This window comes from Salvelinus alpinus, chromosome 5, assembly GCF_045679555.1.
Source record: "Salvelinus alpinus chromosome 5, SLU_Salpinus.1, whole genome shotgun sequence".
Classification (NCBI taxonomy): domain Eukaryota; kingdom Metazoa; phylum Chordata; class Actinopteri; order Salmoniformes; family Salmonidae; genus Salvelinus; species Salvelinus alpinus.
Window position 1 is genome coordinate 84,696,603 of NC_092090.1, and position 25,550 is coordinate 84,722,152.

The 25,550-nt window shown below is 41.3% G+C and overlaps 1 protein-coding gene across 1 annotated transcript; it reads left to right on the forward strand.

The window, feature by feature from the left end:
• Positions 1–15,066: 15,066 nt before the first annotated feature.
• On the forward strand, positions 15,067–18,238 carry LOC139575242 (forkhead box protein B2-like). The gene has a single exon (XM_071400211.1). The coding sequence runs from the start codon at positions 15,545–15,547 to the stop codon at positions 16,484–16,486; it is 942 nt and encodes a 313-aa protein (XP_071256312.1). The 5' UTR covers positions 15,067–15,544; the 3' UTR covers positions 16,487–18,238.
• Positions 18,239–25,550: the final 7,312 nt, after the last annotated feature.

The following is a 25,550-nucleotide window of genomic DNA, read 5'->3' on the forward strand; positions in this document are numbered from 1 at the left end:
TTCATATCCAATCATCGATAAGTAACATCATTGAGTAACAACACATTTTTAGATACTTTAGGATAATTTGGACATAACGCGTGAAAATGCAAATATTGATACCATTGGCTTGCATTGGATTAGTGACACAAATGCTAAAAATTACCATTTGAAACATTGCCCAGGTAAACAAAACCAAAGCATGGGTTGCTGTCATACCTGGTTCATTGAAACAATACTCCCAAGCAGCAGCTCCATACCACTTGTCAAACATATAGAACTGATAATGTTTCATGGTTGTGGGGTGGCTTTTGACAATTTCTTTTGATTCTTCATGTCTTACTCAATGTTAGAAAAAAGTTTGGTCCAAATCGGATGTTAGGTACTATATTTATTGAATATTGCATGAATCCTATAAATTAAAATAGCCAAATGGTGCAATCAATTAACTTAATTTTTGAGAGATCAAATTATATTTCAACAAAATTATTCTGCTGTAATGCTAATCTTATCTGTTTTTAACATACAGATGAAGTAAGAAGTTTACATACACTTTAGCCAAATACATTTAAACTCAGTATTTCAAAATTCCTGACATTTAATCAGAGTAAATATTCCCTGTCTTAGGTCAGTTAGGATCCCTACTTTATTTTAAGAATGTGAAATGTCAGAATAATAGTAGAAAGAATAATTTATTTCAGCTTTTATTTCTTTCATCACATTCCCAGTGGGTCAGAAGTTTACATACACTCAATTAGTATTTGGTAGCATTGCCTTTAAATTGTTTAACTTGGGTCAAACATTTCAGGTAGCCTTCCACGAGCTTCCCACAATAAGTTGGGTGAATTTTGGCCCATTCCTCCTGACAGAGCTCGTGTAACTGAGTCAGGTTTGTAGGCCTCCTTGCTCACACACGCTTTTTCAGTTCTGCCCACAAATTTTCTATAGGATTGATGTCAGGTCTTTGTGATGGCCACTCCAATACCTTGACTTTGTTGACCTTAAGCCATTTTGCCACAACTTTGGAAGTATGCTTGGGGTCATTGTCCATTTGGAAGACCCATTTGCGACCAATCTTTAACTTCCTGACTGATGTCTTGAGATGTTGCTTCAATATATCCACATAATTTTACCTCCTCATGATGCCATCTATTTTGTGAAGTGCACCAGTCCCTCCTGCAGCAAAGCACCCCCACAACATGATGCTGCCACCCCCGTGCTTCACGGTTGGGATGGTGTTCTTCAACTTGCAAGCCTCCCACTTTTTCCTCCAAACATAATGATGGTCATTACGGCCAAACAGTTCTATTTTTGTGTCATCAGACCAGAGGACATTCTCCAAAAAGTACAATATTTGTCCCCATGTGCAGTTGCAACCCGTAGTCTGTCTTTTTTATGGCGGTTTTGGAACAGTGGCTTCTTCCTTGCTGAGCGGCCTTTCAGGTTATGTCGATATAGGACTCGTTTTACTGTGGATATAGATACTTTTATACCTGTTTCCTCCAGCATCTTCACAAGGTCCTTTGCTGTTGTTCTGGGATTGATTTGCACTTTTCGCATCAAAATACGTTAATCTCTAGGAGACAGAACGCATGTCCTTCCTGAGCGGTATGACGGCTGCGTGGTCCCCTGGTGTTTATACTTGTGTACTGTTATTTGCACAGATGAACGTGTTACCTTCAGGCGTTTGGAAATTGCTCCCAAGGATGAACCAGACTTGTGGAGGTCTACAATTTAATTTTTCTGAGGTCTTGACTGATTTCTTTTGATTTTCCCATGATGTCAAGCAAAGAGGGACTAAGTTTGATGGTTGGCTTTGAAATACATCCACAGGTACACCTCCAATTGACTCAAAGTATGTCAATTAGCCTATCAGAAGCTTCTAAAGCCATGACATAATTTTCTAGAAGTTTCCAAGCAGTTTAAAGGCACAGTCAACTTAGCGTATGTAAACTTCTGACCCACTGGAATTGTGATACAGTGAATTATAAGTGAAATAATCTGTCTGTAAACAATTGTTGGAAAAATGACTTGTGTCATGCACAAAGAAAATGTCCTAACCAACTTGCCAAAACTATAGTTTGTTAACAAGAAATTTGTGGAGTGGTTGAAAAACGAGTTTTAATGACTCCAACCTAAGCGCATGTAAACTTCCGACTTCAACTGTAGGATGACCCATGACTAGAATATGGTATATAATAAGTGACCAGTGTTCAATGACTCTTGGTACATAGGGCAGCAGTCTAAGGAGCAGGGTAGAGTACAGGGTGGTAACCGGCTAGTGACAGCGTCTAAGATTCAGGGCAGGGTACTGGGCAGAGGCCGGCTAGTGATGACTGTTTGAATTGTGTGTTATCCTTCTATGTCATCCTAGGATTTCATGGTCTCATCACACGAAGGGGACTGTGTAGCCAATAGATGGACTAGCAAAAAACAACCATTACACAAACACTCCAACAATAGGCCTATTGCCACAATTAGGCTTCCAACACCCACAACATAAAACTGTAATGCAGGGGTCTATAGATATGCAGTATGCAGAATAAGACTGCCTTCACTGGGGTCTGACTATTCATAGGGCTGAATATAAAAAATAACTTTGTGGAGAATGACCAATCAAAATCAAGAAACTTCAGACCTCACCGGAATGTTGATCGTTAGACTAACTAACTAATGTTACAGGCCTACACGCATTTATTTTATTGTGACGTAGCCTTCCTGCAACTAACAGTTAGTATCCTTTAGCCTACCGGTCAAGTAAGTGAGTAGTCATCAGGTGTTTTCAACAACGTTTTACTGGAAACTACTTGTATGTGTTCTGCCGAGACAGTATGTGGCTATTTGTTTTTCAATAAAATACGAATAAGCGTGATGACAGACCTGCAGACCAGGTGCGTGCGAAGCTTGTGCGTGACTCATTAAAATTAATTTTAAAAATGTGTGGCAGGAGAATCTTATGGTTTGGACCATTCGTTTTTCTTCATCATTCCGGACGTCCGCCGTAGCCTAGCCTACTACTTATGCTTGGGGAGCAAAGAAACAAGAGACTACGTTTTCAGCAACAGGAATACAGACTGTATGTAGCACGTTGTCATCATCCCAACCAGTAAAACCCTTATTATCCGCGGGCTGTTTAGGCTAAAACTCACCAGCATTGTCTTGGCCCGCCGCAAATAATCTTCCATGTTGGCCTCTGTCATTGTGGGGATGCTTTAGCCTCCATGTACAATTTTGCAACGCTTGTTGTCGTAGTTGCGCTAGCCACCGAATCCCCCGGTGCGCTCACTGCAGCACTTGCTCAGCTAGCGGTCCTCCCTCTCCCGGCTGGCCCATAGAGAATGTCAGTGTCCTCTAGTGGCCAAAAGGTAGTTTAGCTTGGGCAGCGCCATTGAGGGCTTCCACGTTCGTCACTAGTTACCACAGCCACAAAGCCATAAAGCCCGCCTATTTCTACCGTTTCTCTTTTTAAAATCTTATTTTGAACCTAACCTTAAACACACTGCTAACCTTATGCCTATCCTTAAATTAAGACCAAAAAGCATATTTTTGTTTTCATTTACTTTTACAATATAGCCAATTCTGATTTTGTGGTAACTAGTGGAGACTGACTTCCACCGTGCTTCCACCATTTTAAAGTAGTCAACTGGATGAGATTCCTATGGGTTGTAGCCTCAATGCCGCTGCCCATGCTGTCAGAGACGCTATAATGGCACAGTCAAAGATGAGTCCTCTATCTATCTCTATGGGCTGGCCCACTCTGGAGTGGATGTGACGAGAAGCTATGCAGGGGGGGGGGCTCGCTGAATTCAACGCGCACCCAGCGTTTGGGAATCCCCGCCAATGGCAAAAATGTATCCATGTAGATTAAAACATTTTTATTTTATTATTTATTTATTTGTATAACTTTAGTGTTGAATAGAAATCAAACCCAACTCCCAATTGAATTAAAACGTAAAGCATGTTGTTATAAGAACAAAGTAACACAAGTTTGGCAAGATCTCTGTCTCACACACACACACACACACACACGGACAGACAGAGTCTGGGTAACAGGCCAGTTCTGAAACTTTAATATTTAAAATGGAGGTCATCATGATAAATACATGTGCCATCAGATTTATCCATTTGGATTTGGGACTCTCTCGGGTGACATTGCGTTTTTAGGGGTGACTTTGCAGCCAGGTGACTTGCGTTTGGCCTTAAACAGTTCTCACAATATCAAACCATGGTAGCCTATGTAAAATTGGAGCAACAAACACCTCAGCAGCCTGTCGCTCACCACTCTTCAAGCTCACTCCTGTCCTCTGTAAACAGGAGGCCTAGTCATTATGGTCATCACTGTAACTGACTGGCTAGCACTTGGTAATAATCTCGTTTTGTTCCTCAACTAAATGTAATTCTATATCATTTTACTATAAAATAAAATAGGCTAATATAGGCTAGTCAAAATGAATATTGTTTTTCCTTGATTGAAAACAAAATGAAAACAATTTTCTGAAGTCTCGGCCTACTTTGTTGAAACCACACATAAATTGTGGTTGAACATCCGACTTTAGATTTCAGTACTATCGACAGCCGCATAAGAGGGGTTCCGAGATCTGGCATTCAGCACCACGGTGCAGTGAACAGCGGCCGTCTCAAATAGGCTTAGACAGTAACTGCCCCTAAAAAGCAACTTCTCGTTTTGAAAACGGCTTATGTGGCATCAATATGAGTCAGAAACATATATTCTAGTGTCATATTTGACCATACAAAGCGTAAATAGGATAATTTGGTCAGTTAGTCTCATCCGAAACAGAGATTTGCGAGAAAATAGGAAGAAATGGTATGTCAAGATGGTGAAGAGTACAGTAACAGTTTTCCTATAGTTATTTATTTCAATCCTGCGCAAATGAATTGAATGTACTTGAGTTTGAGTTGAGTTTGAGTTTATTTTTACAGGGACAGTGCACATTAATCAACGTTTCAGTAAAAGTGCCGGTTTTAGCCAGCCGGCTAATTTTCAACCGCAGTCCCTGGGCAGGTTATTAAAAACAATTACAATATAGACAATAGCAACATAGAACAAGCAAGACATAGCAACATAGGACAAGCAAGACGTAGCATACAGACAGAGCAACATAGAACAAAAAGCAGCAAGACAAAATTCATAAAAGCAACAAAGTGTTTCCACACCTCACAAGTTACAGACAACAGACATGGAAAGCGGCAACACACAGCTAGGGACCATGTTCACAAATCTGATTGACCTTTAGCCATGTCTTCAAGCATTTTGTGAAAGTGTGATATGTGGTGCAGTTATGTGTGTCTGATGGCAGTGTATTCCAGACATGGGAAGCTCTCACAGAAAAAGCGGATTTACTAAAGGTGCTTTTCCTTAGGGGAACTATACAGTCACCTCTCATGGCAGACCTTGTGGATCTGCTGCCATATGTTTGGGTTTTCTGTTTAACAAAAATACTAAGTGGAGGGGGAGCCAAGCCATTTAGGATCTTGAATACAAGACATGCATCGGTGTATTGCACAAGATTTTCCCAACTCAGGAGCTCATGCTTTCTGAGGATGTGACAGTGATGATGGCTATTGGGCTTCCTATCAAGCACTTTGAGAGCCTGTTTGTAGACAGACTGAATAGGTCTTACTGTTGTACAGCAACCTTGGCCCCAACTAGTCAAGCAGTATGTTAAGTGGGGGAGTATCATAGATTTGAAGTACAGTTTTGCTACCTCTGTAGTCAAACAATTTCGTATAAATCGAAAATTAGCTAGGTTGAATTTGGTTATTTGAATTACCTTTTTCACATGCTTTTTAAAAGAGAGGTTGGAATCAAGTATGATGCCAAGGTACATAAAATCAGATACCACCTAGAGCTTCTCCCCTGACACATAGACATCTGGCTCAGTAGCATCTGTTGCCCTCTTTGTGAAGAACATGCAAACAGTTTTTTTCACATTGAGATGCAAACACGAGTCACTGAGCCACTTTGTAACCTGGACCATTACAGTAGTGAGTTCTTGTGCAGCTTGTTGTTTGCTCTTTGCATGCACATATATCACTGTATCATCTGCATACATTTGAACTTCAGACCCAGTACAGACAGAAGGCAGATCATTAATGTACAGGCTGAACAGGAGGGGCCCCAGTATTGACCCTTGGGGCACGCCCACATCATAGCTAAGAGTGAGATCGTGTTGGACCTGATCATAATGCCTATGGTCAATTTGGTTTGACATATCACTATGGGGCTAGTTAAGGACCATCAATAAATTACACAATGTACGTGGGATAATGTAAAGAAAATGTCAATAGCGACAAATTTCAATGACTTAAAACCTCAAACCAACTATAAAATGTAGAAATTCATATACAAATATTGAAAGCATTTAATGAGATAGCTAAAATATATGCAACATGAAAATGTTGTCCCATTTACATTGTGTAATTTATTGACGGTCCCTAACCTAGCCCCAGAGCTAGGCTATTCAATGTCAAACCAACTTTGCCATGGTCACACACCTGGCTAAAGCTAATTGGCAAAAGAAGTTGGCTAGCAATAGCTATCAGCAACTTCAAGACACAAGACCTGGTTAGACTGTTTCAAGTTATCTAGAAGGGTGAGTGACTGTAACTGTGTACTGTTTTGGATCCCCATGAGGTAGTTCAGCAATATTTCAAACTTTTAACTTTTACACTTGTAAGTAATAGGGGTAGGGTAAGGTGTATTGAGTGATTTCAGTGCCAACATATATTGTATTTTAATTCCATCATTTTGAATTTGTATTAGGATATGGAATTTGAATGTAATATTTTTGAATATGTAATTGAATCATTGAATTCATAAACTGAACTTATATTTCATATTTTGAAACTGAATTGAATTACTTTTGCATTCGAATTCAATATTTATATATTCAATTTCAATATGGTAGATATTGCATTAATTGTCGGTGTATAAAGTTTACAAACTATAATTACAATTTTACCAAAGTTTCATATATTAAATTTTTCAGATGCATTCAGATTCAGTTTTCAAATTCAATTCTCTACATTCAGATTGAAAACCAGAGACAACAACCTGGTACTTGCCAGCCAGGAAAGGTAGAGGAAAATAAATAGAATCAAATGCTCTCTGCGATAAACAGAAGGTAGCGATACAAACAGAGTGGTTTCTGGTGGATTCTGAAGCCAATGTGGCATGTTGAATTTATTTTCTTCCTATGAATTTGGCTCTAGTGTTTGAACTGTTTGAGCTATAACCCATTCATGAAAGCTAAGACTCTCTGGAATATGGACGTGCCTTCTGTTCCCCTCTATGATGATCACAGGCCGCACAGGACACGTTAGAAGGGAGTGTGACAAAAAAAACTGCAATTTGTCCCCCACAGTGGAGGTGTCATAATACCTATAAAACCTAGCAGTCAAACAGGGAAAAGGTTCCAATCGTTTTTCCATCATTCATTTTTCCCATAGGGGTTTTTAAACAAGTCCTGTGTTTCGTGTAGGCTTGCCCTGGTGTGATGTTTTGATAACCATCTAAATCTCTCTTGAACAATGTGGCTTGTATCAATATATTTGGCTTTATTTACTCTCAGATTCAAACATTTTATGCTGAACAAAATATAAAGGCACACCTGGCTAAAGCTGAAAAGATTTGGCATGGGTCCCCAGATCCTCAAAAAGTTCTACAGCTGCACCATCGAGAGCATCCTGACCGGTTGCATCCTGACCGGTTGCATCACCGCCTGGTATGGCAACTGCTCGGCATCTGACCGTAAGGCGCTACAGAGGGTAGTGTGTACGGCCCAGTACATCACTGGGGCTAAGCTTCCTGACATCCAGGACCTATATACTCGGCGGTGCCAGAGGAAGGCCCAAAAAATTGTCAAAAACTCCAGTCACCCAAGTCATAGACTGTTCCCTCTGCTACCACACGGCAAGCGGTACGGGAGCGCCAAGTCTAGGACCGAAAGGCTCCTTAACAGCTTCTACCCCCAAGCCATAAGACTGCTGAACAACAAATTAAATGGCCATCCGGACTATTTACATTAACCCCCCCCCCCCCCCCCCCAAGAATACATTGGCCCCCGAAGATTCATGTGTTTAAATCTATATTGAAACAAAATGGCATTGCACATCTCACTAATAAGTTCCCTCTTCATTTTATTGCCAAATCATATCCAAATCTTCCTAGTTACTTCGGTACTTTGGAAAAAATACCCCTTTTCTAAAACCAACATTTCATTAAATAACAAAAAAAGTGTACACTGTAGCGACTTATTTCCCTTCATAGTTTGTTTGCCTAAGTATGACCATCATCCACATACCACATTTTTTGACCAAACTTAGCTTTTTTGTGTCAGCAGTTGGACATTGTTTTTAGGGGGGCTAGTTACCTCATGTTTATGAAGTGATATAAGTGCCAACAGAAACTGTATTTTTGAATTCAATATTTTAGAATGTTTTATGCACAAATTTAATCATTGAATTCATAAATTGAACTTGTATTTCATTATTTGAAATGAATGAATATTGAATTTAGTTATAACATTTTATTTTAATTTAATTTAATATTCAAATACACATTTTTAAGGTATCTGTGACCAACAGATGCATACAGTATCTGTATTCAAAATTATGTGAAATCCATAGATTAGGGCCTAATGAATTTATTTCAATTGACTGATTTCCTTATATCAACTGTAACTCAGTAAAATCTTTGAAATTGTTGCATGTTTAAATCAAATTATATTTGTCACATGCCCAAAATACAACAGGTGACCTTACTTTCAAGCCCTTAACCAACAATGCAGTTCAAGAAATAGAGTTAATAAAATATTTACTAAATAAACTAAAGTAAAAAAATCAAATCAATCCAAATGTAACACAATAAATGTAGATAACAATAACAATGCTCTATAAAGGGGGTACCGGTACCGAGTCAATGTGTGGGGGTACAGTCGAGGTCATTTGTAAAGTGACTATGCATAGATAATAAACAGCAGTAGCAGCGGTGTAAAAACAAAGGGGGGGGGTCAATGTAAATACAGAATACAGATGCATCTGTATTCCCAGTCATGTGAAATCCATAGATTAGAGCCTAATGAATTTATTTACATTGACTGATTTCCTTATATGAACTGTAACTCAGTAAAATCTTTGACATTTTTGCATGTTGCTTTTCTATTTTGTTCAGTGTAGGTACCATTGAACTTGCATTGGATTGCCAGGGGGACAGTCCCATTGGAGGAGGGGCCAGTCGCCCCCAACACACTCACCTTAAATTTGACTGCTTTATTAAAAACGGATAAATGTTTTTTATCTCTAAACAAGTGGATTATTTAGTCTCCCTTAATGGTATGTATATTAAAAGGTTACATCTAACTTCATTAGATTATACTGTAAATATCTAACTTTTTCTAAATGACTAAATATTAGATCAATTTACCTCAAGTTACCCCACCTTATCCTCTAACTTAAATAGACTTCTTCAGTTATTTGGACTAACCAGGCTGGTCAACTCCACAACTGTAACATTTGAGCAAATAACTGGGGCTTGCATGGCCAGGGCAGGTTGCATACATAACCAATGGTGTGGCATGTGCAGAACATTGTCGTCGAAATAGGCGGGGAGGGAGATAGAGAGGGAGTTGATGAAGAGAGGTTACCACTGCCGCCCAGCGTCTGTCGCCCGGTAAAGCATCAACGGCCTCGCTCGCTTAAACTAACCACTACACCACAACCGACTCGCGCCAAATCAAATGATCTTCCTTATTGTATTTTCTCTGAAAAACAAACTGTCTCTGATGCGAGTGTAATTCACTTAGTCGACATGGATCAGACACATTGTGTATAGGCCGGCATTACTCAAATTACTAAATGAAGACCAGATTTGTGTAATCTTTCCAACCAAAAAGCCACTTTTCTGTCACGACTCATGAGGCCTATAGGTTCGCCAGAACTTGACTGAGTTTCCAAGAACTTTTAACGACAACAAGGAAACGCCATCACCACCCACCCGCTGTTTTATGGAGAAATAGAGCGATCACGGAGCATTAAGCGTCACCACTAAATAATTTCCCATTACTCCAACCGTAAGCCTTACCACACCCAAACCGGCTCATTTTCCTGTTGAAACAATACTAATTGATTTAAATGGCTCGCTATGCCGCGATGCGCCCACGATGACTTCGTGAGGGGTCCTTAAAGATTATTATCATAATTGCCATTTTCCACATCTCTTTTCAAATGGGAGACAGAGGAAGAATATCCTGCCCTAAGCTGAACAAATAATTATTAGACTCTCGAAACAAACAGACGACCCCTTTCCCGCAACCCCCACCACCATGTGTGGGCCCCCTCCCTGCGCCTTCATCCCCATACCTCGTTTTACAGCGGTGTGCAGCCTTAATTTATGCTAAATTAATTGATATATCTTTTATAATTGATGTGCTGTAAAAAAAAAATATATGAGTAATTTACGTAATTAGTCAATTAAGGATAATTCCAGCATATGTTCAGTATGCCCAGAAGGTGTGCTTTACAAGTAGCCTAGTTATTTGTCCAGGAGTTGGATGCTGCAGACTACAGTACCTAATTAATTGTGTTATGCATATCAGCGTGGTGTCTACTAAACGGCCCCCTTTGTGAAAACAGATTTAATATTTATCTTTCCCAAGTGTTTAAAAAGGATGTATACCCCCGTGTTAGCCTCTGTGGGCCTCAAAGGGCACCAACACATTTTTAGGCTCTGAAAAACAATGCATTCTTCATGAAGCCTATAGCCTAAATTCGTTTTAAAAGTGCTCTCTTGGTCAGCGAGCGACAAAAAGAGCTGCTAATATAAAGACTCATATGTATAAAATATGCTCTCCTTTGGCACCGGTAACCCTTTAGTGCTTGAAGGACTTTGGGGGGGGACATAATGGGAGAGATCTGTTGGCTAATTAATTGACACCGGTTTGAATATTCATATCTAATATAGCAAGCTCAACTTAATTAAATTTGCTGACCTCTCTCCATGGAAGGTAAATCATGGAAGGCTTCATTACTCACTGGGCAAACCTGGTTGAATCAACGTTTTTTCATGTAATTTCAACCGAAAAAACTATGTGATGATGCTGAATCAAAAAGTTTAAAAAAAAGTCATCAATGTTTCCTACATTTTTGTTGATGTCAAGTTGAATTCACTTAAGTTGACAACCCAACCAAATGTAAATCAAAACTAGACGTTAAACCAGTAGTGGTGCATGGGTAAAATCACTGGGGAAGCCCCCCCCCCCAAAAAAGCCATTTGCAACCTGTGTGTTGTGATAATTGCGTTGTTGGCTCTATATATCATGCGACCATGATATATAGGCCTAAAGGCCGAGACAATAAAAAGACAGTATCAGAATAAATTCAGCCACATCTTTGTTTTATCACAAAACCAGATAGCAACCTCTGTCCAGTGAAGTCCACAAAGCATATTCCATGTACAGTAACAGACAGTTACATGATGTACAGCATGGTCAAGCAAGTTAATGTTTCCGACATTTTCGGGCCACTAAACAACTATTTATTTAGAACCACAGAGAGTTACTGCAAGTCGCAAAGAAAACAGGAACTGCCTCCACTATTCGTGCACCATTTCAACTTCAATATTTCAACATCATCAAATTTCCTCTGCTTAGTCTAATACAGTGACAACTAAACGATACCAAAAACAATTTAGTCAATCAAAGTAAGCTAAATATGATGTGCCTGTCCATTATTCTGATTTCTGTGTGTGTGTTTGTGTGTGTTCGTGCAAGTAGAAACTTGTAGAAAAACGCCAATGCCATCCTCCTCTCTTTCATGTTTGACGAAGCAGTCTATCACTCTATCATACAGTACATGCTTGTTGTTGTCCTAGGCTACCTGGCTAAAATGATTGCTCGCTAGCCTAACTTCCATTCATGGGCAACGTTAGCTAGTTAACAGTAGCCTTCTACATCTAGCTACATATTGAACTGCCATCCTCTCAGGCCAGGGGCACAACAGTGTATGAATTAATGGTTGGATCAGAATCGTTATTATAATCATTGTCCAGTACGGAGAATTAAGTAAAACCACAAGTCCAAATCCCTATCTCCATCCATGACTAACTTAGGAAAGGGACAATTTTAGCTAGCTGGCTAGCTAGCCACTGGAGGACAACAACACAACGAGATTCAACAATTCAAGTTTTTCTGTTAAAGACATATGCTCTCAATGGGATTTGATAGGAGTGACGGCAAATCGAAGCTGGCTTCCCTTGAAACTGTTTTTTGGTGCACCAGGACCATTTAGTTTAGCTCAACTCTGATTGGCAAATGTTTTAATACTTTTTTTGTCAATGGAGGCCAGATGGTTGCTGGCTTCTCTTGCATTCAATGCTACAGGCGGAAACAATGTCATTCTCGTTTGGACCATAGAGAGATAGAGGGGCGCTGTTTCACTCGCTCTGAAGCTTTCTCCTGTGAGATACATTCAGCCTCTTGCGAATTGATGGAACATTCTGAAGCAGAGAGAGACGGAAAAAAAATTGTTTTATGTTTTTTTATTGTAATTTTTTTTGAGAAGACTGGCTTTCCTTGGCATCCATGAATACACGCCACTGCGTTGAACTGACGTCTGTGCCCAATGGGTATTGTATTGTCTTTGTGGGCGCCGTCAAGGGCCGAGACATTACACCTGGCAATGCAAAAGCAGGAACAGCTTTTGTTATTCTGTTAATCAACTCAGAGATGGGAGCAAGTTTGTTTACATCCTTGTAGGATACACGAGAGGGTGTTTAAACAAACAGACAGCAGGTTGGCTGCAACAAGTTTCCTCAACGCAATTAATCTCCAACAACATGATCGTGTGTGTGTGTGTGTGTGTGTGTGTGTGTGTGTGTGTGTGCGTGCGTGCGTGCGTGTATGCGTGCGTGAGATGGCAGGTTGGTTGCAACAAATCACCTCTCAGCAATTAATCAACGTGTGTGTGTGTTCATAGCCTACATAAGTTATGGACAACTTTGATGGGGGCCGCAGCTGCTCATGTTATGGGTATACTTGTCATCATCAAGGACTATGGAGTTTTTTAGGATAAAAAGAAATGGCACAGGTAAAATGCTAGAGGAAAACCTGGTTCAGTCTGCTTTCCAACAGACACTGGGAGACAAGTTCACCTTTCATCAGGACAATAACCTAAAAGATAAGGCCAAATGTACACTGGAGTTGCTTACCAAGACAATTTTGAATGTTCCTGAGTGGTCTAGTTAAAGTTTTGACTTAAATTGGCTTGAAAATCTATGGCAAAACTTGAAAATGGCTGTCTAGCAATGATCAACAACCAACTTGACAGAGCTTCAAGAATTTTAAAAAGAATAATGTGCAAATATTGTACAATCCAGGTGTGCAAAGCTCTTAGAGACTTACCCAGAAAGACTCACAGCTGTAATCGTTGCCAAAGGTGATCCTAACATCTATTGACTCAGGGGTGTGAATACTTATGTAAATCGAGATACTGTATTTAATTTTCAATAATTTTGCTAAAATGTCTGAAAATATGTTTTCACTTTGTCATTTGTCATTATGTGTAGTTGGGTGAGATAAAAACAATCTATGTAATCCATTTTGAATTCAGGCTGTAACACAACAAAATGGGAAAGTATGAATACTTTCTGAAGGCACTGTATGAGTTATCCTTCTGAACAGCGTGCATAAAGTTAAACAGGTTGCATAAAGTTTAATTTTGAAGCATCAAAATTACTGTGCATAAAATACACTTAGTGTACAAAACATTAGGAACTATGATCCCTTACTGATGTCACTTGTTAAATCCACTTCAATCAGTGTAGATGAAGGGGAGGAAAGGGAAATGGGGATACCTAGTTAGTTGTACAACTGAATGCATTCAACTGAAATGTGTAACCCAACCCCACTGAATCAGAGAGGTGCGGAGGGCTGCCTTAATCGAGATCCACGTCTTCGGCGCCCGGGGAACAGACAGGTTAAATAATGATTTTTAAACCTTGAGAACATTGAGACATGCATTGTGTATGTGTGCCATTCAGAGGGTGAATGGGCAAGACAAAATATTTAAGTGCCTTTGAACGGGGTATGGTAGTATGTGCCAAGCGCACCGGTTTGAGTGTGTCAAGAACTGCAACGTTGTTTGGTTTTTCACGCTCAACAGTTTCCCGTCTGCATCAAGAATGGTCTAACACCGAAAGGTCATCCAGCCAACTTGACACAAGTGTGGAAAGCGTTGGTCAACATGGTTCAGCATCCCTGTGGAACGCTTTCGACACCTTGTAGAGTCCATGCCCGGACGAATTGAGGCTGTTCTGAGGGCAAAGGGGGTGCAACTCAATATTAGGAAGGTGTTCCTAATGTTTTGTACACTCAGTGTAGCTAGGACTAGCTTGGAATCGGTCATATTTCTTCACATAAACAAAGAGAAAACTAAGATAGAAAATAAAGATAAAGCCTATAATGATTTTTTTAAAACGCAACTTTAATAATTCAGGGATCTGTAGTAGCCTAGTTAAAAAGCCACAGTGTTTCAAGTTGACCTTATTAACTAACATAAAGCACAGAGACAAGTTGTTAATTTTCATGAATGATTTACAATTAGGGCTATCGGTGATTAAAATGTACAAAATTGGTGAAAGATAAATTACATTTCAACTTATTATAATAAAGACGTAGGCTGTAGGGCTATTCCACAATTTAAAAAAGTGTAAGAACATTTTGGTCTGTTTTTTAATAATCTTTTAATAATCTCTTTATAGTAATCATAATATTAACATTAGTATTATTAGATTATAGGCTACTCTTATGGGCTTTTATTTGCCCCATCACTAAAACTATTATGTCCACCCTTTTTCCTCTCGGAGCGCGCGAGTTTCCTGATTGGCACCGGCTAAGGGCGCACGGATGTGTTTAGATTCTCCCTTCCCCTCTCCTGTAATCCTCACCATCCATCCCTCCCCTTCCCCCGCGACGGGTCCGTAAGTGCCTGAATGCCATGTGATAATAGAGCGAGACCTGCAGGGGTCTCTGCGCCGCTCCAGCCTTACAAAAACGGCGCGGGGTGGCCAGAAGAGCGCACACGAAGAGCACTAGGCCCGAAGCGAGGAGCATCACCAACCCCTTGCCCTGTACTGTCGCAGAGACTGCGCAAGAGACGGACTGTATTTGATGTGTTGTACTTTTACGCGCGAGATGAACGTGTAGGCTAAATTAGTGTGCGCCTGTGGAAGAAAAAAAACACGATTCTTCAAGGAAACCTTTTGGTGCTTTTTGTGATCCGCATCTTTGGGGAATTCCTCTGGAGAGAACATGACCAGAGTCTGTGTCTGTGTTTGCCTGACTGACTCACCTAGGATCTTCCATGTACACCACTAAAAGAAGAACAACATGCCAGGAGATCAATGATTTTGGAGTCTCCAAACTTTGGAAAACTCTGACTCGCGCAAAGTCACTCATACTGACCAAAGACTTGCAACAATATTCAGGCGCCCTCAACAAACAATATACAGCTTATGCTATTGATACATCATAAATAAGTAACCAAAAGCATGCCTCGTCCGGGGAAAAACTCGTACAGCGACCAGAAGCCGCCTTACTCTTATATCTCTCTGACAGCCATGGCTATCCAGAACTCCACCGAGAAGATGCTCCCACTGAGCGACATCTACAAGTTCATCATGGACCGATTCCCTTACTACCGGGAGAACACACAGCGGTGGCAGAACTCTCTGCGACACAACTTGTCCTTTAACGACTGCTTCATCAAAATCCCCCGGCGGCCCGACCAGCCGGGGAAAGGCAGCTTTTGGGCCCTGCACCCAGACTGTGGGGACATGTTCGAAAACGGCAGCTTTCTACGCAGGAGGAAGCGCTTCAAACTGCTGCGCGCTGAGCACATGGCCTGCAAGAGCTCCCCGATGATGCACTATTTCCACCACCAGGGCAAGCTGAGTGGAGGACATCATGAGCACCAAGGCCCCGCCGCGGCAGTGGGAAGGCTCCCCCACTTCCAGAGCTACGGTAGCATCAACTGCGGACAGTCCGGCGGCTTCAAGCACCCGTTCGCCATTGAGAACATCATAGGTCGGGACTACAAGGGCGTGATGACGAGCGGGCTGCCCATCACTTCGGTAATGCAGCACCTGGGCTACCCTGTGCCCGCGCAGCTCAGCAGTGTGGTCAACTCAATGTGGCCGCACGTCGGCATGCTGTCAGATTCCATGAGCGCCATGCCCATACCAGTCTCCTCAGAGTACGCTCCTTTTGGCGTGTCCATGAAGGACCTCTACCATCACGCGAGCGGACAGACGCTACCCACCATGCCCGTGCCCATCAAACCGACCCCGTCTATGGGTCCGATGCCCGGTCTTTCGGGCCTTCCGCCCGGCCCATCGCATCTCTGCTCCCCTTCATCCTTGCTGGAGAAGAATGGTTCCCATCCTTTGGAGGGCATGGACAATCCGATACACCCGGCTCTCCTGCTGCCTTAACCTGACAAAACGTCAAAAACTCGATTCTGTATCGATGAGGGAACAAACAACATAAGGGGCAAGAGCAGTATCTAAAATGTTAATCATTTAGCCTATAGTTGCCTAAAAGTTGAGCAGGTATGGTGACCTGTGAAGGAATTCAGACTGTAGTCCTATCATTCAGTGATGAGTTGGCTACCACGCATTTCAGCATAATTTGTTCTTAATCCATTAGCACATTGTGAAGGCATTTGCCACATTAAAAGTGGCACTGAAATACAATCAGGAATTGACCCAAAGAGAGTTTTGATTTAATAATCATAATTAATTAAATAAAAATATAGAGGAAGATCAAAACTTGCTGCCTCAGTTTTTACATGTTTGAGTGGATAATATAAATTGTTTTAAAGTTTTTGTTCATTAGATTTAATTGAATAATTAAATGTGTAGTTTAATAATAACACAATGTATATGGACTGTTGTTATTAGCACGTAAGATAAATGTTATAACTGTAAAATAACATTATTTATCTTAAGAGATTTAAGTTTTTATTGGAATGATTTGTTTGAATTATCGAGACGTTTTTTTCTGATGTTGTTTGCTAGTTTTCATTTAGTGTGTGACACCTCGTGCGAAAGTCATGAGAACAAGTTCAACTATTTTGCACCTTATTAGGCCTATAGGCCTACACACGATATTTCAGGTTTCAATTTATGCGGTTACATTCAAGCTTATTCAAACTCATTCACGCTCTTGAAAATGTTGTAATACAAACAAGAAGGCAAATGTTTGCTTTGAGGGGTATCGTGATATTCACAGAGCTCGTCACGGAGCTGAAGAGTAGTTTATGCCTTTTATAGTTAGGTTTGAATCATCTACACATAATCACACACATGGGCGAGGGCAATAAAGCGCCAAAAAAACATTCTGACTCGCGCGGAACCTTACCCAAATGAAACCGTTTATTAACAAGTGATTTCACAGTTTTTGTATACAAGCCAACGTCCCACATATTGAATTATATTGAAACATGCTGTTAGACTATGCTAACATCAAATATCATTTTCCGAATATTGTTGTAACATGTAGCATATAGGCCTATAATTGGAAGCTCTAAACGTTAATTATCAAATGAATAGGTTATTAAATCTGTCAATCAAATTCAGTTTTTGCAAGAACTCAAGAGGTAGCACTGTGTGTGTCTGTGTGCATGTGTGTGTGCATGTGTCCCTATGAGTGTGTGTGTGCCACAAAAGATGGATAGGGGGTGGGGGGTATTATATATCTCCATAACTTCAAAAGCGGGCATTAGATGAAGTTTTCTTTTGTTTTTCTCTTTTCAACATAATCCCACCTTTGAAGTCCAGGGAGCAGGTCCCCTCCAGAAGACAAAGGGCTTGGTACTGCCCACTGACAGTGACTTACTTTCAGGCTGTCTTCCTGTTTAGCATGCCAAAGGCAACCATAACCCATGCCATTGTCACACCAGCCTCTGAACAAATAATTGAGATGCACAAGTGGAGGAAAGACGTGGGAGCTAGGGTTGAAATTGGTCTGTGTCATTATTAACGAGGTCTCTGTCACACAAACACACACACATGCACACACACTCTTTTCTTTCAAATTATATTTTTTAGAATTCATCTCTCTTTCTCTCTCAAGTCATATCAAATTCAAGAGACAAAAGACACAGAGGTATGAATCTGAATAGGGCTGAAAGTGAGATTATAACATTTTGTTTGCACAAGGCAAAAACTTTATTATATCTTATAAAAACTGTTAGCATGAACTAAATTGTATGACATGAATATGAATCTAACTTTTGTTCTGTGAAAATCTGTTAATCATGAATAATATGACTGTTAAGATGAATAAAATATGAGGTCAGGGGGTCGTTGCTGCGCGACCCTCCCAAGCATGATGCTCCAGTCTTGAATAGGAGATGAGACATTAACCATAATTACCCAGACTCCATCGGGCCAGGGTGACAAATTCTACATGCGTTTTTTTAATGACCAACAAGAACAGACCATCATAATGAGCAGCTTAATTCATTAATGCTCTCATTCATCCACACACACACACACACACACACACACACACACACACACACACACACACACACACACACACACACACACACACACACACACACACACACACACACACACACACACACACACACACACACACACACACACACACACACACACACACACACACACACACACACATATTAAGCAGAGCAGAGATATGATATTCTCTGAAACGGATCGTACATTTTAGTATAATGGGTAACATTGCATGAGAGAAATTGAGTTAATTGGTAAAAACATATAATTGCATTGATAGATTCATTATTTAATCCAGTAGCATTTAGGGTGAACAATGAGATATCTCTGTGCCACCGCTGCAGTTATCTATAGTCAAGTTAAACCATCAGTGCGGACATAAACGAACAGGTCTACTCATCCACACAGGCTAAACTATAGAGAAAAGGGGTGTGTTTGAGATTGACTATATTGCAGGTGGGGATTGCAGACTACCAAAAAACCACAATGAGCCGTCATTTAGGATGTGAGGTGATTTGTAGATCATCAGTTAGTCTGCGTTCGCCAACTGCAATGTAGTCATTCTCAAGCATGCACAAAGACCCTTGGACTGCAGCAGTGCATCTTTTCTCCCTCTCTGCACAAACTCGTGGCTTTAGAAGACAGGACAGTAGAGAACGAGACCCCACACAAGGGCACAAGGGCTTCACTATGTAGCAGCACTAATGAAATTATAATATTCTTAAGAGGTTTCTTTTTCAACTAGAATCTTCAGTGCCAGAAGAAGTGTGAGCTCAGAGATACATCTCAGGACCTTGAAAGAGCAACTCCACTGTGCAACTGAGAAACTTTACACACTCGATCCACAACATTAGAATATATCAAAATGCTGACATTTAACCATTGTAATTATGTCACCTACAGTATGCTGACGTGCTACTTACTATACATGTCACTCCTGACAGACTCCTGCAAGCCTGAGGGCTAGCACACTACCACCTGTGCCATAAAGGGCCACACATCTCTTGCCAGAGGTCGTAGAAGTACGACCACACACAAGGAGGCTACTCTTTTGTTGACCAGGTAGTAGTAGTACTATGCACTCCAATAGCCTACATCTGTACACAGCTGTCTTCAAAGCCAGCCTTACAGACTGCCTGAAAGAGTTAGCCTCATCGTGCTAACGTACGTGATTCACTGCTAGCGGGCGCTGGGAGTATGGACCACAGCTGCTACCACTCGGTAATGGCCGCCTCACCGTCTGTACCACACCAGCCTCTTGACGGTGGGGATAGTTGGCACGTGTCTGCTGCCCGTGGAGCCAGCCAAGCCTGACCAATGAACAGCTCACCTAGGCAGCATTAACCATCGGCCCAGGAGACAGAGAGAAGCTGTCAGCGCTAGCGCTATAAATGGCAGGTCACCTAGAGAGAACCACAGATTACAATAACTCTCTCTATTCATTGTCTCTCACTCTTTGCCCCACCTCTTCTCTTTCTCCAACCCTTTCATTCCCCCTCTCCGTTACGTCCACCCCTCTTTCCTCTTGCTCTCAATCCCTTTCTCTTTTAAGTTCTCTCTCACTCTCTATGATTGAGGGTGATTCAGTGCTCAGAGGGTCTAGCTGCCCTCCTGGCTGAAGTAAGCAATCTCCGTTGAACAAGTTCCTCTGACGCAGCTCATCCAATCTCCATTCTGCTGTCTGCTTTAATGGTTCACATTATTTTACCTGATTAGACATTATTACTCTTTATTATGGATTGCAAAAAGAGGTTAGGGGGCATTCTTGTTGGCCTCTGTCCAAAACTCTCTCCTCTTTCAATCTTTTCTCCTCTTTCATCTCTCACTTTCTCACATGGAGACACAGTCCAGTCGGAGAAGAGGTCCCAGAAACGTTACAACCTTTTGAGGAGGTTAAGGGGGGAGGGGATTAGCGCTCATATTCTTATTTATGGCCTCAACAATAGAAACGGAGGGTAAAGTACTCAAAAAATACTGAAAGGACAAAGTCAATATTTTTATTTTCTCTGTATGAACGATTATAGTTTGAACAGTTACATTTAAATCTGCTGCTGCCTACTAGACTTTCACACATGGGTTGTATACATTAGACAAAACAGAAAAAAAGGAAAAAAACAGCCTGAAAACGTGAGGGACAATCTGTGCTCATTTTTGTTATCCGTTACAAAACATTTTGCTACGGTGTGCCCTAATGAATATGACCATGACCTGATTGAGCAGGTACACTGTTCCAGCTATTTACCTTCCCATCCCCATGTCATTACCCACCTCAGGGGATGTTAAGGATCTATAGTTGGATGTCTGACCGTCCGACTGAACCACAGCCCCTTTGTCCAGTAAGAGAGTAGAGGCAACAGGACTCTCCCTACCTAAGGCCACAGATATGGAGTTACCGGGCCTGCGGGGAAGGAGGAAAGAGAGAAACAGAGAGAAGAATCAGTATGTATATTTCTATGATGTCGGTTTTAGATGTTTATATACAGGGGCGTCATGCACCCCAAAAATCTGAGGGGGCACAAATTAGGTGAGGATGGCTTTTTCCTGCAATCGAGATCCATGATCATTCTGCTTAATTCTATGTAAAAAATAAGTATATTTTACTCCATATCTGTGTATCCCTCTGACTGGTGGTTATTTATTTATATATGTTTACCCCCTTTATATATGTTTACCCCATCTTGTCTCATCGCTGCAACTCCCCAACACGCTCGGGAGGCAAAGGTCGAGTAATGCATCCTCCGAAACATGACCCGCCAAGCTTCTTAACTCCCACCAGCACCAATGTATTGGAGGAAATACCATTCAACTGATGACCAAGGTCAGCCGGCAGGCGCCCGGCCTGCCACAAGGAGTCATCAGAGTGTGATGAGCCAAGTAAAGCCCCCCTGGCCAAACCCTCCCCTAACCCAGATGACGCTGTGCCAATTGTGCGCCGCCCTATGGTACTTCCTATCACGGCCGGTTGTGATACAGCCTGGGACCGAACCCAGGTCTGTAGTGACGCCTCTAGCACTGTGATGCAGTGCCTTAGACCGCTGCACCACTCGGGAGGCCCTGGTGGATTTTTTTTTAAAGAAACTAGATATGCTTCTCTGCATCCCTGCAAAAATCTTGGTAAAAGATTGAAATGAATGTGAGTCTTATTCAGAAAATTTAATGGTTGTTTATTTTGTAATGTATACCAACCTTGCCAGCTGGCATGCCAGCAGAGATAGTTAGACAAGCCAGCTTCTTGGAAGATAGTTATGAGATTGGGAGATTGGGAACCTATCTGGGCAAGCTAAAGCCAACTTGCCAGGTGGCTAGTAGTAGGATTACAGAGAATAATAATAATAATATACAGTACCAGTCAAAAGTTTGGATACACCTACTTAAAAAATAGATTTTTTTTACTATTTTCTACATTGTAGAATAATAGTAATGACATCAAAACTATGAAATAATACATGGAATCATATAGTAACCAAAAAAGTGTTAAACAAATCTAAATATATTTTATATTTCAGATTCTTCAAAGTAGCCACCCATTGCCTTGATGACAGCTGTGCACACTCTCGGCATTCTCTCAAACCAGCTTCATGAAGTACTCAGCTGGAATGCATTTCAATGAACAGATGTGGCTTGTTAAAAGTTCATTTGTGGAAGTTCTTTCCTTCTTAATGCGTTTGAGCCAATCAGTTGTGTTGTGACAAAGGTAGGGGTGGTATACAGAAGATAACCCTATTTGGTAAAAGACCAAGTCCATATTATGGCAAGAACAGCTCAAATAAGCAAAGAGAAACGACAGCCCATCATTACTTTAAGACATGAAGGTCAGTCAATCTGGAACATTTCAAGAACTTTGAAAGTTTCTTCAAGTGCAGTTGCAAAAACCATCCAGCGCTATGATGAAACTGGGTCTCATAAGGACCGCCACAGGAAAGGAAGACCCAGAGTTACCTCTGCTGCAGAGGATAAGTTAAGTAGAGTTACCAGCCTCAGAAATTGCAGCCCAAATAAATGCTTCACAGAGTTTAAGTAACAGACACATCTCAACATCAACTGTTCAGAGGAGACCGCATGAAATCAGGCCTTCATGGTCAAATTGCTGCAAAGAAACCACTACCAAAGGACACTCATAAGAAGAAGAGACTTGCTTGGGCCAAGAAACACGAGTAATGGACATTAGACTGGTGGAAATCTGTCCTTTAGTCTGATGAGTCCAAATTGAGATTTTTGGTTCCAACTGCCGTGTCTTTGTGAGACGCAGAGTATGTGAAAGGATGATCTCCGCATGTGTGGTTCCCACAGTGTAGCATGGAGGAGGAGGTGTGATGGTGTGGGGGTGCTTTGTTGGAGGTACTGTCAGTGATTTATTTAGAATTCAAGGCAAGCTTAACCAGCATGGCTACCACAGCGTTCTGCAGCGATACCACATCCCATCTGGTTTGTGCTTAGTGGGACTATCATTTGTTTTTCAACAGGACAATGACCCAACACACCTCCAGGCTGTGTAAGGGCTATTTGACCAAGAAGGAGAGTGATGGAGTGCTCTATCAGATGTCCTGGCCTCAACAATCACCTGACCTCAACCCAATTGAGATGGTTTGGGATGAGTTGGACCACAGAGTGAAGGAAAAGTAGCCAACAAGTGCTTAACATATGTGAGAACTCCTTCAAGACTGTTGGGAAAGCATTCCAGGTTAAGCTGGTTGAGAGAATACCAAGAGTGTGAAAAGCTGTCATCAAGGCAAAGGGTGTCTACTTTGAAGAATCTAAAATATATTTAGATTTGTATAAGACTTTTTTGGTGTCCAAACTTTTGATTGGTACTGTATATACAGTTGAAGTCGGAAGTTTACATACACTTAGGTTGGAGTCATTAAAACTCGTTTTTCAACCACTCCACAAATTTCTTGTTAACAAACTATACTTTTGGCAAGTCGGTTAGGACATCTTCTTTGTGCATGACACAAGTTATTTTTCCAACAATTGTTAACAGACAGATTATTTCACTTATAATTCACTGTATCCCAATTCCAGTGGGTCAGAAGTTTACATACGCTAAGTTGACTGTGCCTTTAAACAGCTTGGAAAATTCCAGAAAATTATGTCATGGCTTTAGAAGCTTCTGATAGGCTAATTGACATCATTTGAGTCAATTGAAGGTGTACCTGTGGATGTATTTCAAGGCCTGCCTTCAAACCCAGTGCCTCTTGACATCATTAGAAAATCAAAAGAAATCAGCCAAGACCCCAGAAAAAAAATTGTAGACCTCCACAAGTCTGGTTCATCCTTGGGAGCAATTTCCAAATGCCTGAAGGTACCACGTTCATCTGTACAAACAATAGTACGGGACCACGCAGCCGTCATACCGCTGAGGAAGGAGACGCGCTCTGTCTCCTAGAGATCAACGTATTTTGGTGCGAAAAGTGCAAATCAATCCCAGCAGCAAAGGACCTTGTGAAGATGCTGGAGGAAACAGGTACAAAAGTATATACATCCACAGTTAAACGAGTCCTATATTGACATAACCTGAATGGCCGCTCGGCAAGGAAGAAGCCACTGCTCCAAGCGCTCCATAAAAAAGCAAGACTACGGGTTGCAACTGCACATGGGGACGAAGATCGTACCTTTTGGGCAAATGTCCTCTGGTCTGATGAAACAAAAATAGAACTGTTTGGCCATAATGACCATCGTTATGTTTGGAGGAAAAAGGGGGAGACTTGCAAGCTGAAGAACACCATTCCAAACGTGAAGCACAGGGGTGGCAGCATCATGTTGTGGGGGTGCTTTTCTGCAGGAGGGACTGGTGCACTTCACAAAATAGATGTCATCATGAGGGAAGAAAAGTATGTGGATATATTGAAGCAACATCTCAAGACATCAGTCAGGAAGTTAAAGCTTGGTTGCAAATGGGTCTTCCAAATGGACAATGACCCCAAGCATACTTCCAAAGTTGTGGCAAAATGTCTTAAAAACAACAAAGTCAAGGTATTGGGGTGGCCATCACAAAGCCCTGTCCTCAATCCTATAGAAAATGTGTGGGCAGAACTGAAAAAGCGTGTGCGAGCAAGGAGGCCTACAAACCTGACTCAGTTACACCAGCTCTGTCAGGAGGAATGGGCAAAAATTCACCCAACTTATTGTGGGAAGCTTGTGGAAGGATACCTGAAACGTTTGACCCAAGTTAAACAATTTTAAAGGCAATGCTACCAAATACTTATTGAGTGTATGTAAACTTCTGACCCGCTGGGAATGTGATGAAAGAAATAAAAGCTGAAATAAATCATTTTCTCTACTATTATTCTGACATTTCACATTCTTAAAATAAAGTGGTGATCCTAACTGACCTAAGACATGGAATTTTTACTAGGATTAAATGTCTTTAATTTTGAAAAACTAAGTTTAAATGTATTTGGCTAAGGTGTATGTAAACTTCCGACTTCAACTGTACATACTGTATATATACAAAATATGTGGACACCCCTTCAAATTAGTGGATTCGGCTATTTCAGCCACACCCTTGCTGACAGGAGTATAAAATTGAGCACACAGCCATGCAATCTTCATAGACAAACATTGGAAGTAGAATAGCCTTACTTAAGAGCTCAGTGACTTTCCACGTGCCACAGTCATTGGATGCCAACTTTCCAACAAGTTAGTTCGTCAACTTTCTGCTTTGCTAGAGCTGCCCCGGTCAACTGTAAGAGCTGTTATTATGAAGTGGAAACATCTAGGAGCAACAACGGCTCAGCCACAAAGTGGTAGGCCACACAATTTCACAGAACATCAGCACAAGAACTGTTTGTTGGGAGCTTCATTGTTTCCAAGCAGCCGTACACAAGCCTAAGATCACCATGTGCAATGCCAAGCATCAGCTGGAGTGGTGCAAAGCTCGCCGCCATTGGAGTCTGGAGCAGTGGAAACGCGTTCTCTGGAGTTATGAGTTTGGCTGATGCCAGTGGAGAAAGCTACCTGCCCCAATGCATAGTGCCAACTGTAAAGTTTGGTGGAGGAGGAATAATGGTCT

What these genes read in the sequence shown, in the direction of transcription:
- LOC139575242 (XM_071400211.1), top strand. Translation starts at nt 15,545, where the DNA reads ATGCCTCGTCCGGGGAAAAACTCGTACAGCGACCAGAAGCCGCCTTAC.